The sequence below is a fragment of the Vombatus ursinus genome, unplaced genomic scaffold, assembly GCF_900497805.2.
Source record: "Vombatus ursinus unplaced genomic scaffold, bare-nosed wombat genome assembly UNPS02014832.1, whole genome shotgun sequence".
Classification (NCBI taxonomy): Eukaryota; Metazoa; Chordata; class Mammalia; order Diprotodontia; family Vombatidae; genus Vombatus; species Vombatus ursinus.
In genome coordinates this window covers 54,151,605-54,166,469 of record NW_020954610.1, presented here as the reverse complement: position 1 = coordinate 54,166,469, position 14,865 = coordinate 54,151,605, and the positions used below count along the sequence as shown (strand labels likewise).

General features: G+C 39.4%; 1 protein-coding gene across 1 annotated transcript in view; it reads left to right on the top strand.

Moving 5' to 3' along the window:
• Window positions 1-14,865, top strand: part of ABAT (4-aminobutyrate aminotransferase) — a 127,317-nt gene that overhangs the window by 82,448 nt on the left and 30,004 nt on the right. Inside the window, exons 3-5 of the mRNA XM_027839474.1 lie at window positions 3,534-3,631; window positions 5,223-5,252; window positions 6,694-6,811. Coding sequence (XP_027695275.1) covers window positions 3,534-3,631; window positions 5,223-5,252; window positions 6,694-6,811 — 246 coding nt within the window. The remainder of the gene's footprint in view (window positions 1-3,533; window positions 3,632-5,222; window positions 5,253-6,693; window positions 6,812-14,865) is intronic.

The window sequence follows — 14,865 nt, the reverse complement described above, 5'->3', positions numbered from 1 at the left end:
AGATAGATAGATAGATAGATAGATAGATAGATAGATAGATAGATAGAGGGCACAGGGTGAGTTGAAGATGAAGGGGTGATATCTGGAGAATAAAATTAAGGGGTGAGAGAGGATTATACTGGGAGAAGGAGAAAGGGAGAGGTAGAATGGGGTAAATTATCTCACATAAAACAGACAAGAAAAGGCTTTTACAGTGGAGGGGAAACAGGGGAAAGTGAGAGGGAATGAGTGAATCTTATTCTCATAGGATTTGGCTTAAGGAGGGAATAACATACACACTCAATTGCGTATAGAAATCTATCTTACCCTACAGGAAAATAGGGGGGAAGGGGACAAGAGAGCAGGGGGATGATAGAGGGGAAAGCATATTGAGGGAGGGGGTAATCAGAAGTAAACACTTCTGAGGAGGGACAGAGTCAAAAGTGGGAATAGAATAAATGGGGGAGGGCGGGATAGGATGAAGGGAAATATACTTAGTTTTTCACAACATGACTACCATGGAAGTGTTTTGCATGACTACACATGTATAACCTGTATTGAGTTGCTTACCTTTTCAATGAAGGTGGGTGGGGAGGGAGGAAGGGAGAAAATTTGGAACCCAAAGTTTTAAAAACACATGTTAAAAAATTGTTTTCACATGCAACTGGGAAATAAGAAATACAGGAAATGGGATATAGAAATCTATCCTGCCCTACAGGAAAATAGAAGGGAAAAGGGATAAGAGAAAGAGGGAGGATGAGATAGAAGGGAGGACAGGTTAGGGGAAGGGGTATACAGAATGCATGCCATCTTGGGGCAGGGGGAGGGATGAGATGGGGAAAAAATTTGGAACTCAAAATCTTGTGGAAGTGAATGCTAAAAACTAAAAATAAATTTAAAAAAATTTACTTCCAGTATTAAAAAAGTTTGCTTATTCATGGATTAAAATAAGCCAGGTGTTCAATTTTCTCCATTTATTAGGATACATACTATTACTTTGTGTGGTTCATTTGAACGCCTTCTTTAGTATCCCTAAGAATTATCTTGTTCATGGAAATTGAAGTATAAATTAAATATGTTATTGTCATCTGAGTTTGGTATTGTTCTGCTCTAAATCAATTCTCCCCCTTTCTCACTCACTTTTTTTTTATTTTAGAGGAAGATAATTACCTAAGTTGTTTTTTGTTATTTTTTTTTTAAGTCACTGGTAGGTGATTTATTTTTTGTCTATCTGATGATTTTGGTTCTCTTGAAAAATGAAGGATGGGGGCAGCTAACTAGTAGTACAGTGGATAGAGCTCCGGCCTTGGAGTCAGAAGGAACTGAGTTCAAGTCTAGCCTCAGACACTTGACACTTACTAGCTGTATGACCCTGGGCAAGTCCCTTAACCTCAATTGCCTCACCACAAAAAAAAAGAAAGAAAAATGAAGGATGAATAACATCTGATGATTTGTTGAATGGCAGTCTCATAATACTTTTATCCATTTTGGAGAAAGGGATAGAGGAAGGAAGGAAGGAAGGAAGAAGGGAGGGAAGGAAGAAGAAAGCAACCAAGCATTTATTAAGTACCTACTATGTGCCAAGCACCATGCTAAGTAAACTCTTTACAAATATATCTCATTTGATCTTTACAACAGTCTTGGGAGGTAGATTTGACTCCCAAGAGAAACAAGGGTACCTGATAGTAGGAGTCTCTGGTGCATCTGTGTTGTCAGTGCTATGGGTGTCCCTCACCACTGCTAAATATTAACTCCCCTACAATCCATCATGTGGATGGATTAGTAAGTGCCTACTGTGCACAAGGCCCTGTGCCCTAAATGCTAGGAACAGTTTGTGACCTCAAGGAGCTTACATTATACAGGGGAGATAATACATGAATAGAGACAAGTAAATAAAAGATATTCAGTGAATACAAGGCTACACAGGGAAAACACTAAGCTGACTTTATTGTGGGTTCAGTTAGCATAGTCTTCTTTTTTACTTTCTACGGTACTGTTTAAAAGTACTTAAGTAGGAGCAGAGAGGCTAGAGGGTGAGAGTTAAACTGAGGCCGGAGTTTGGCAAGGCCTAAATGGTGATAAGCTGGGGGAGGATAAAAATCAAAAAATAGGACAATGTATTACTGAACTAGTCAACCATATATGGTCAAAACCACAAAGGGGCAAAAGGGAAAACAAAATGGACTGAAAGGACAAGGAGAGATGGAAGACCTAGAAGTCGCAATGAGGATAAAGAATAAGCTTAGGAAAGATAAGAGGCTATGAACAAAAAGACGTCTTTCAAGATTCAAGGTCATGGAAGTATGGGAATAATGGGGGATGGTGGGCATTAATATCAATTATTTTAAAAAAATTTTCTGTAGGGGACTTAGTGTCTCTAGGGCTTATTCTTTTAATATCTCTAAGGTACTCTTCTAAGGCTATTTATTTGTCCCTCATTCTTGCTATGTGGCAATCTGTCTATCTGATGATTTTGGTTCTCTTGAAGAATGAAGGATGGGGGCAGCTATCTGGTAGTACAGCAGATAGAGCTCCGGCCTTGGAGTCAGGAGGACCTGAGTTCAAATCCAGCCTCAGACACAATCTCCTTTTTTGGCTATACATGTGCAGAATATCAACAGTATGTTTTGAGCATATCATTATAATGGTTATTATCATTAGAACAATTTCCTTTGTATTGTCATGGGTTTCACTAAATAGTTCCTTGAATGAGAACTCTTAAAGAATCTTGCCATCAACAGAGAATCAGATGCGGTGATGTGAATTTTGTGTCTCTAAAGTCATAGGATCATGACTTTAAGGGAACTCAGAGGCCATCTAATCCAAGTCCTTCATTTTCCAGATGAGGAAATTGAAGTCAGGAGGATCTGAGTTCAAATCCGGCCTCAGACCGGACACTTGACATTTACTAGCTGGGCAAGTCACTTAACCTCAATTGCCTCACCCCCCCCAAAAAAGTGAAGGTGATACAGATGAGGTAACTGAGGCCCAGCAAGATAAGTAATTTGCCAAATTCACACAAGTAATATGTGTCTTCCAGTGGAAACTGGAAGACCACTCATTGGGTTTGTTGTAGAAGGGATTCTTATTTCACCTACAAGTTGGACTAAATGATCTAAGGTCCTTTCCAGCCCTGAGATAATAAGTTCGAATATCAAGAAGCTACCTCCTTACAGAGAAGTGATGAACCGAGAGTTCAGAATGAAATACGTCTTTGGATATGGCCAATGTGGAAATTTGTTTTGCTTAACTATGTATATTTGTTATAAGAATTTTTGTTTTGTTTTGTTTTCATTGTGGGTAGGGGGACAGAGAATACAAATATTTTTAATTGAAATTTTTTTTAATTTTAAAAAGAATGTTGAGAGAAAGAGAATGACTGACTGTTCAACAAGCTGGTTCTTCAGCTCATTCTTCAAATGATATAACATCTCTTAGGCTCCTCTCACTCCAATCTCAAAGGCACTGTCTGATGTATGAAGCCTTAGGTTAGCTATAAATGGCTATTGAATGTGTTCCATCGGTCTCATGTGATTTTGTTATTACTCATGCAGGATGCAGATCTATCAGCCAAGCTGCAGCCAAAATTGATGTTGACTTTGATTATGATGGACCTCTGATGAAGACTGAAGTGCCTGGACCTAGATCTAGAGTGAGTTGGCCATATCTGGCGTGTGTGAATTGGGAATGAATTTAGGAGAGATGAGCATGAGCCTTGTGAGGCAAGAAAAATGGTAGAGTAATGGTCATAGCCACCTATACCTGCAGGATGACCTATGTAGAGGCATTGAGTGTTAGATGGCGCCAGTTTTCAGTAGATCACCTTATAATGTGACAGCCAGCTCCCATCCCATTTTAACCCAGGTCCACATGCAATAGAGAACATAAATAATAAACAAATTCAGTGTTGGAATCATAAACTAATGAGGCTGAAGGAAAAATTGAGGGCTTGCTCCCTTCCATCTTGACTTTGCCAATTATAGTCAACTCTCCTATATTTATGGACTTTACTTAGGTTGTGTATAATCCAGGGCCTTTGCTTCAGTTCCTCCCTGTATTAGCTTCTTTACTGCAGGATGGGAAGGGGGAAAACGAAAGCAGAGGAAACACAGGCTTATCAGTTTTGTTGCTTGTTAGCAGCAAACACAAAGATGTGTTTGGAGGCCTGCCCACCTAATCCTTGTTGATTGACAGCTAGGATAAAAGATTTGACAGAGGTGAAGGCTGTAGCTATTGGCCACAGTCTAGATGGCTTTTTTTGTCCCTTTTGTCCTTATCTACCAGCTCACCCATCACAAATACTACTTGACCTGGGGCAAATACCTGAGCTCCCTTGATGGTAGCAGGGGCAGATTTGATACACCCATGTCTTTTAGGTAGCCTGTATATAATTGCTTATTCCTAAATGCTCCAACCACCAGGGTAGAACATTTAGCCATGCAGTGGTTGAATGGGAGGAACACAATACAATGGAAAGAGGGCTGGCTCTAAAGTCAGACAGCCTGAATTCAAATCCTCCTCAGACTCTTACTTACCTGTATATACTTTAGACAGTTCACCTAACATCTCCAGGTTTGTTTCCTCATCCCTGCAATGAGTGGGTTGTACCACATGGCCTCTGAGGGCCTTCCAGCCCTAGATCTGTGATTCTATGAATTCCAAAGGACTTGAAGTTGAAGGCCAATACTCTTATCAGCAGAAGATCAATGGTTTCCATCACGTCACAATTCTGACGTGAGCAAGTTATCTAAAGAGAACTTCTGAATCTGCAGGGGTAGTAAGTAGGGTTGGATGTGTTTCTAAAATAGGTCCAAGCCCTGGAGCCTCTGTAACCAGCCCATTCGGGTGGGAATTAGAAAGAATTTCTCCTGGGTGACTGCACTGTGTTCTTTATCATGAACAAGTTAGTTCTGGCAACTCCTTTCATTGCCTATGTGCCCTTCCCACTAGTTCTCCCACCCGTTTTCAGTTCAGTTCATTTTAGATTGGGTGTAAAAAAGCTTACCTAATAGAAGATCCATTTGGCACAGAATTCTAGTTAATATTAATTTTCTCAAATCTTCATCCTTCCTCCCTGAAACTTCTATAACGACTTTTCATTGGTGTGTTAACTTGGCTGTGGAATTGTTTTATCCATGTTGTTTCTTCTTCTGATAAAGTCAGAAAAGTGATGTACTGTTTCCTAATAAAAGTCCTGAGTCATTTTAGCTTTCTGCAATAATGGTTTTTGTTTTTGCTTTCAGGAATTAATGAAGCAGTTGAACGGAATTCAGGTAAATTTCCATGGATCATCCTTTTTTTATGAAAATTTCATGTTTCTGAATTTACAATTTGATCATATGCTTATTTAATGACTTTTCCAAATGCTCCTTACTGGAGGGAGTCAGGACAATTGATCTGTTGGGACAGAAGGACAGCAGCTTCTGCCACTGACCCCAGTGAGTCCTAGTCTATGTCTAACTCTGAGCCTGCCCACAGGCAGCATGGAAATGTAGGGAGAGCCACAACCTCTTGACTCCTGTTTGAGGCTGACCTATTATATGAAGGCTGATTTTAAAGCTGTGTATTCTAGAAGGAGGTGAAAGCAAGAAAGTCAGGGGAAATTTCTTTGTGCCAAAGCAGGCTGGCTAGGGGGAAGCAGGTCCAGGTGTGTCAAGTGTTCCTACGTGGCCTTTCTTTGTGTTGACCTGTAAAACAAGGGATTTGCATGAGAAACCTGTCTAGGCTAGGCCATGCTTCTGCCTGAGGTATTGGGCACAGAGAACAACAAAAGGACTCAGTGATGATAACTTTTGTCACAAGGTCATAACATCTATTTCCTCGCTTGTTCTCTTGTGCAAACTTAGATGTTGCTTCCAGAATTCTGACACTTTCTAACCACTCTGTCCCCTTCTCCATCCCCCACACCCAACACATACACCACATACACTGAGATGTCTCATCTATGCCTAGGAAGGGAGTCATCTGTTTCTAAATTAAAGGACAAATGCACTAAGTTTTAGTATTACAAAAATAAAAAGGAAGCATTTGGCTCTTAGTGTTTTGACCTGACTCATTCTGATGCAAATTTTAGCAGCTACATACACTCATTCGCTTCATTTTAGATTAAGTATAGATTTGGGGTATATGTAAATCCATGGGTCATAGAGACATATCACATATGTAAATTTCATAACCTTCAGAGAAGAGTAGCACCATGGGCTCATCTGGATCAAAGCCAGACACTGGGATAAATGAACCACTGATACTATCCACTATGGCATTTTTGATACAATCGCAAGTAGGAACTAAGAATTTGAGAATATTTTCTACCTAGCTAAACAGAGTCTACCCTCCTGCTATGGGATTCTCTGTCTATCTGGTACAATCTACTGTGTCTTTTAGACTGAATACAGGAAGAATCTAAAAGAACCATAGTTATTCATGATATCTAAATATAGGCTGTGTATTTCAGTGTGTCTCAAAAGTCTGAATACAGTTTTAAGTTATTAAAGTTTAAAACTGCACTCAGCCTTTTGGGAGAGAACATTGCCCAGCATCCATTCTAGATTTGTGTGGTGAAACCATGTCATCTTGTTTAAAACTCATTGATTAGAACAGAGATTGTTCTAATGATTTTTTACCAATTTAAAAAAAATACAAGGTTCACTTTGAAGGGACCTGAAGCTACAGGGTTGTGATAAACCTGCATCAGTTTCTCTCCTTTTCTGAAAGAATGCAGAATCCGTTCATTTCTTCTGCAACTACAATGAGAGCCGAGGAAACTATCTGGTGGATGTGGATGGCAACCGGATGTTAGATCTTTATTCTCAAATTTCCTCCCTTCCTATAGGTAAGTTTCACAAAAGATGGGCATCATTGGTCACAAGGGGGAATATGTGAAGGAATATAGGTGAATTGGTATAAATGGACACTTGAGCTACAGAAAAACAATTTGTATGCATGCTGTGTTACCCATGAAGGAAAATACTTCATTATTTATCAGGGACTAATAATTTTTTTTCAGATTATTCAGGCCTCTTTCTAAGCTACTTGACCTTCCTAAGCTACAAATCCTTGAACTGCAAAGGAGTCTTGATAACATCTCCAACACCATGGCTGTCATTAACTTTATTAAGTATATATAAAACAAATTAAAAACATAGTCTCCAGGAAGCAAGAACTTAACATTTAAGCTATATAATACTGACAGAAACCTACCTTAATATGACTAAACACATTTAACAAACATGTTTGTTAAACAACTGAATTTCAATTAAATATGTAAATTTAATTCAGTGCAACAAATTAATAACAGCTCTGGATTAGGTGCTCAAATAATTAAATCCTGGGTCTGGCTAGTACAATTGAGCAAATCATTTAGCTACAGTGAAGGTTGAATAATCTTGTCTCTTTGGTGCTGTGCATGTGCAAATTTTTGAATTTGTGGGGTTTAGATGTAGGTACAGTTTTCATTTATACTTACATGTAATTTCATGTTAAATTGATATTGTGCATTATGTCACACCCTATAAATAGTCCAGAAAGCCTTCTGAAACTTGAAGGAAAAAAGAAAAAAGACAGGTAACAAATTTGGCCTTTCTTTTGGCTTCTCAATCCTGCACAAATACGTTGATCCAGCAGATACCCCCTTACTGCAGTCATATCCCTGATCCTGAACTTCACTACTATAGTTTCCCATCTTATAAATTTGTCTTGCTATTGCTGAAGGACCCAACTAAATATATGATATGCAGGTCTCATATGGAAATGCATTTAACTGCAGGAAACTGTGATGTCAATTGCAGCTGGGAGACTTGCTTTGGGGTTATTGAGTGCTTTTTAAACATTTTTTTTTCAGTTGATTCTCTGCTAAATTTAAAGACCTGTAGGCTGAAGAGCTGATGAAGCATGTGCCCTTAGAGATAACACAGGATGGTTGATGGCAGAGATCATCTTCGGCTATTCTCCTACTCACCATTACACCCCCACTTTGGCCTGAAGATATTCCTCCTGAAACTAACTTTGCATTCCCCACTCCTGCATTTATTAAGGACATTACCTCAAACAAATTTACCTGCCATCAAAAGCTGATTAGACAATAAAGAGCTACAGGCGAGAGAAATTGAGATGACATGGCAACTGCTGCAAATAAACTGAGGGTGGTTGGGTCTTTGCAAAACTTTTAGATTCAACCTTTTATGAATTTCTTCTGCTTTAAAAATTCAATCCATTGAGTTAAATTAAATTAATTTCTTCTCCAGAAGAAATTTACAGATAGCTTCCACTATATGATCTTTATTACATCCCTATTCTGTGCCAGGCACTTCCCTTGATAGGAAGGATACAAAAGCAAAAAATAAGATAGTCTTTATCCTCAATGGAGTTACCCCAGGGTCACAAAGGCAGTAAGCAGCAGAGATAGGATTTGAATCCAATCATCTGATTCCAGATCCAAGGCTCTACATTTGGTTAATCCAATAGTAGAAAATAGTGAATGAATGAATTTTTAAGCTCTCTTCCAGATCTACCCTTCTTAGAATTATAAAATCATTTAATCTTAGAGTTGGAAGAGATCTTAAAGGTCATCTGGTCCAACCCTTACCTGAAACATGAATTACTTATACAACAACCCTGACAACTGGTCACTCAATCTTTGTTTGAACACTTCTAGTGATGGGGTACTCATTATTTATTGAAAGAGACCAGGGGTGGGGAACCTGTGGCTTCAAGGCCACATGTGGTCTTCTAGGACCTTGGGTATGGCCTTTTGACTGAGTCCAAGTTTTGACTGAGTCCAGGTTTTACAGGACAAATTCTTTTATGAAGGGGATTTGTTCTGTGAAGTTTGGATTCAGTCAAAGGGCCGCGCATGGGGACCTAGAGGGCCACATATGACCTCAAGGCTGCAGGTTCCCCACCCCTGAAGTAGACCGTTCCATTTTTGGAGTACTCTGATCTTTTGTTGAGCCAAAACATTAGAAATAAACTGTTTTCAAGAACCATTGAGTCCTTTCAAACATAATTAAGCAGCCTTTTTGTAAAACTTTTTGAGACCATGCACAATGACTTGTGGAACACCTGATGGGAAGGCTGAGCAGGCATGGTTACCCCTCTCCTTCTTGACACCTTTGTATTCAAATCTCCAACTGGATTCACCTCTAGATAGACTCACTTTCATCCTCAAAACTTTATCCAGACCACTACATAGAGGATTGGTGGGCCCTGCCACGTCATGCTAGGCTGGAACTTTAGTGTCTGGGAAGGAACAGACAAAGAAAGCTTTGCATAGTGTCATATACTTTCCATAGGGCTTTCATATCTATCATCTCACTGGATCCTCACAACATCCTTGAGAGGAAGGGCTATGTAGATGCGTACCCATGCATATCCGAGCATGGGGATGATCCGTTTTCTCACTGAAGAACTGACCTAAGTTTTGACCCCGGGGCTTTTCATTTCCCATGCTAGTATTTCAGGGGCTCATTGTTCTCCTTAAGTACCATCTGCTTCCCAAGATTCTGAGACTGAGAACAAAATGTTCATTTCGTAAAATCATAGATTGTTAGATACATAAGGGAAATTACAAATCTCTTAGTTTAACCCCTCACTTCTATATGAGGAGCCAGATTCCCAGAGAAGGGAAGGGACTTGCCCAAGGTCACAAAGTAAGTTAGTAACAGAGATAAAACTGGTTTTGTTCAAGCCACTTACCTTTATTCTTCACTGTCCAAAGCACCAAATAACTTTGCCTACAGAAATGAAGTTGCCAAAATCCATTGTTATAAGGCACCATTCCACCCCCACCCCGCTCCCCAGCTCACATTTCATTACTCATGCCTGGACACAATCCACATGCTTTATGTAGCCATAAGAAGTGTTCTAGTAATTGTAAAAACTTTGAATTTTGCCCCTAAAGGGCAGCAAAAGCATGGGATATAGTCAGAACACCTGAATTCAAATTCTGTAAACTTGGACAATTCCCTTCACAACTACATGCCTAAGTTTCCTCATCTGCAAAATGAAGGGGTAGCCAAGATCAGAGGTGCACTGCCAATCCTGCTGCCAGAATTAAATTAAAATGCATTTGGGGAATATAACAAAATAAATTTCAAAACACAAAAGAACACAATGTTAACGTGGTTTTCTAAGTCATACGTGGTCCACAAGGATCGTTATGTAAGGTTTGGTGGCCTTTTGTATTTGAGTTTGACTCCACTGATTTAGATGATCTCTAAGGTGCCTTCCAACTAGAAATCTATGAGCCTGTGAACTGGGATCAGTAGATTTAAATCACAGGGAAATAGATTTCAGCTCAGTGTAAAATGAAACATGTCAGTAATTAAATCTATACAGGCACTATTGAGCATGAATTCTTCTTCACGGGAGAACTTCAAGCTGAGTCGATAGAGAATAGCTATGCTTCTGCCATTTGCTAGCTATAGAATTTTGGGCAAAGCTGAAACACTCTCCCAACTTGCATTTTTTTATCAGTGTAGCCAGAGTGATTGGGACATCCTTGCTGGAATGACCCAGAGAACTCCTCATTACCCTCCAGCTGCAATCATAAATAGGAATAACAACAATATGACTTATTCCTTGGTGATCATCTCTGCCTGAGCAGAGAAAAAGCCCCAAACCAGAAGGCTCCTTCCTTAAAGTGACTACAAAGAATCATCAATCGTACTTTTAGAGCTGGAAGGATAATGGAGCTGGAGTTGGAATGGACCCTAGAGGTCTGTTCAAGCCCCTCATTTTACACATGAGGTCCACAGAAGTTAAGTAACTTACCTAAGACCACACAGGTACTAAACCATTTTCTTTTTCTCTCCACCTCCTGTGAAAAATGACAGTGGGTGTTTGACTCGGTCACCTCTTAGGTCCCTCCTAACTCTGAATCCTATGATTTTATGGCTGAGGCCACTTACCTTCCAGGCTTGGTGTTATGGATAAGATGCTCTGGGCTCAAATCCAATCTCTACCAATTACTGTGTGCCCATGGAACAGAGCCTTAGTTCCCCCATATGTAAAAATAAGATAACACCAATAGTGCACAGGATTGTTATGAGGTACAAATGAGGTAATACAGAAAATGTCATTTTGTTTTATACAGAAAAGTATTATATAAATATCAAATTTATTGAGAGAAACTGAAAAATGGATTTTGATGACTCTTTTGACATAGCTTGGAAAACCTGAACGTGGCCTTCAATTTGGAGGCATGATCATCCATTGAAAGCAAAGAGAGAGTAAAATGACATTAAGAACTCCAGGGGGCTATGGGTTTTCTGATCTCAGATCAAGGTCTCAGCTGTATCTTTACTAGAGAAGACAGAAAAACGATTTGAATCTAACAACTAGATTATGCACCCTTTGGGATTTAATAGGACACTTCTTTACTGGCACACACTTATCAGCCAAGACAGAGACGCCCCACTAACTGCCTGAGCAGAGAGATAAGGGATTAATTTGGAAAGACCTTTAGGCAAAAAGAGGCTTCCTGAAAAAAAAGAAAAGAAAGAATAAAGAAAAGAAAAGAAAAAGCCCCAAACCAGAAGGCTCCTTCCTTAAAGTGACTAGAAAGTTCTAACCCTGGGCCTTTTTCTTCCTCCACTTTCTCTTCCTCTCCTCCTAAGAAATGAGGTTGGCTTGTCATGTGATCAGGTGTGTATCTGAACTGAGGGAAAATGGAGTTTAGCCCTATATTTCAGCCCTCATAAATTAATCAATCTGGAAAAAATTAGCTCAGAGGGTAAAAGAAGGCTAGGCATTCCAGCTGGGGATTATTCCTGGGCCATGGCACAGGAATTGTAATGTTCCCCAGAATTAGGGTTCATAGAATTTAGTGCTGGAAGGAACCTTAGAAACCTTCTGGTCTTCCTTTTACAAAGAAGGAAACTGAGGCCTAAAGAGGTAGAATAACCTGTGTAAGGTTACAGAGATGCAGAGCAAGCACTTGAACTCGAGTCCTGGAATCTCAAATCCTGTTTCCATCCTGCAATATAACTGGGACAGAGTCTCAATAAGCTTTTAATGAGTTCCTGCCATGTGTCAGGCAATGTACCAAGTGAAGTGGATACTAAGACAAAAATGAAAAAACTCTGCCCTAAAGGATCTTAAATCCAATCTGCATGCCACTGTACCACCGCACTTACCACTGGCTTATTGTTGAGGTTTCAAAAAATGCCAAAAATAAACTATTTTGTTTCCCATCAAAATGGCCCCCTGGAAAAAGTACTAGACTGGAGACAGGAAGACTTGGATTCCAGTTCAAGTTTTGCCACTAATTAATTGGGTTGTGTGACGTTTGACCAGTTACTTAATTTCAGGGCCCTAGTTTTCTTCTCATCATTATCAATAAATATTTAGGTCCCATACTATGAACCCAGAATTATGCCCAGTAGTATAACGGTTTACAAAGAGGGATAAAGCATGGTTTCTGCTTTCACAGGACTTCTGGTCTAATTGGGGAAACATAAGCGGCATAAGAGGCCCAGCAAGTTACAGAACACTGATTTGGAGTCAGTGACTATGGGTGCTACTCTTAGCTCTGCTACTTGCTATTTCTATAAGCCCTGCCAAGTCGTTTCCCGTCTCTGAACCTTTTTCCTCATCTGCTCAATAAGGAGGTTGAGTAAAATAATCTTTAAGAATTTTTCACACTCTCAATCTGTGGTTTTATGTAAAACACACAAAAAGTAAGACAATAATACAAAGCTAATAAATGTCAAATGAATGGTAGAGATAATGAGGGCTGCTACTTTGCTTTGTGACACTTAGCAAATCTCCTACCTTCTCTGATTTCACATTTATCTTGTAAAATGAAAGGCTGGGAGAGATCATGGGATCATAGGTCTAGAGCCTCTTACTTAGAGGCTATCTAGCCCAATGAAGAAACTGAAGCCTAAAGAAGTTAAGTGACTTTCGCAAGATCACACAAGCAGTAAACATCAAAGGAGATGGATTTTCTTCTCCCCCTTTATTGCACTTTCCTGCAGCCAGAGGTTTCTTCTTGATATAATATGTAAATATCTCTAGTTAGTGATACTGGTGGAAAAATACGGCATGCAGATGAAATTAAAAGAGGAACGGGGCCTAATTGGGTAGGGAAATATAAAGTGGAGTGAAAATCAAAGAAATTGTTTTCAGTCATTCAGAAAATCCACAAAGATCGGTAGTATGTTGCCAGGGAGGGTCTGAAATAACCATGATATTGGTCAGCCCAGATATATTTTTTTACAGGAATCTGATTCTGATAGTAAATTTAGGATGGCAGAATTAAACATATTCAGCATGGAGTTCACTTGGTAATTAATCATGGACTACTTGCTGACATCTCTTCTATTGTTTTCTCAGGTTTTGTCAAGATTTATATATGAAGGGCAGCTAGGTGGCGCAGTGGATAGAGCACCAGCCCTGAAGTCAAGAGGACCTGAGTTCAAATTTGGCCTCAGACCAAACACTTGACACTTACTAGCTGTGTGACCCTGGGCAAGTCACTTAACCCCAATTGCCCAAAAAAACAAAAACAAAACAAAACAAAAAAAAAGATTTATATATGAAAGAATTGTTTGCCCGCCCTGGAATCAGGGGGACCTGAATTCAAATCCACCCTCAGACACTTGACATTTACTAGCTGTGTGACCCTGGGCAAGTCACTTAACCCTGATTGCCTTACACACACACACAAAAAGAAAATTGTTTAACATTTCACTGTTTTTACTTAGTCTCTTTTTTAGACTGGCTCCATGAGGCTAGGAATCTTGTCATGTACTTGTCATTCATTATCCTCTACAATTCAATTCACAAGTTTTTATTAAATACCTACTGTGTACAAGGCACTGAGTATTCAATGACCAAAATGAAAAATAGTCCCTGTCTTCCTAGAGCTTACATTCTTTTGTTAATCTGATTTTTATTCACATATTTTTTTTTCACATTGTCATTTCCAAACATATTTCACCTCCTCTTACCTATCAAATGGTCTCTTGTAACAAAAACATTTTAAAAGAAAGGGGGAAAAGCAGTTCAGCAAAACCAATCAACATACTAGCCATGCCTGACAGCATATGTAACATTCTATGCCTATAGTCCCTCATCTCTGAAAAAATAAAATAAAAAGGAGGGGGAGAGGAAGATGAACCTTTGCTTATTGTCTCCCCCATTAGACTGTAAACTCCTTGAGGGCAGAGATCGTCTTTTGCCTCTTTTTATATTTCCAGCATTTAGCACAGTGCCTGGCACACAGTAAGCACTTAATAAATGTTTATTGACTAACAGCTCTTCTCCATCCCCAAGTTTTGTCTTTGCAATTATATAGCATTCAGTTGCTTTTTGTTGTTCCCATGTACATTGTGATAATTGTCATTTTTTTTTCTGGTTCTGTTTACTTCTGCATTAGTTCAAATAAATCTTCCTATGGAGTTTATGTTCTGTATATCACAGAACTGGGCACATAGTTCTGGGCAATTCTCAACAAACAGCTGTTAATTTGACTTTGAAGAGATGAGGTTGCTAATGGAAAAAGGAATGTTCTTATAATCTGCTTATATTTATTTTATGTAGCTATCTAGTTTTCCTTCCAGTACTGGGAACATAATAGTAATAAGTAATACTTACTTGGAGCAGCTAGGGGGCGCAGTGGATAGAGTGCCAGGTCTGGAGTCGGGAAGACTTATCTTCCTGAGTTCAAATCCAGGCTCAGACACTTACTAGCTGTGTGACCCTGGGCAAGTCCTTTGACCCTATTTGCCTCAGTTTCCTCATCTGTAAAATGAGCTGGAGAAGGAAATGGCAAACCATTCTGGTATCTGCCAAGAAAACCCCAAATGGGGCCATGAAGAGTTGGACACAACTGTTACACAGGTTCCAAAAATCTTAATGTAGTTTTTAAGCTTCTAAGGTTTG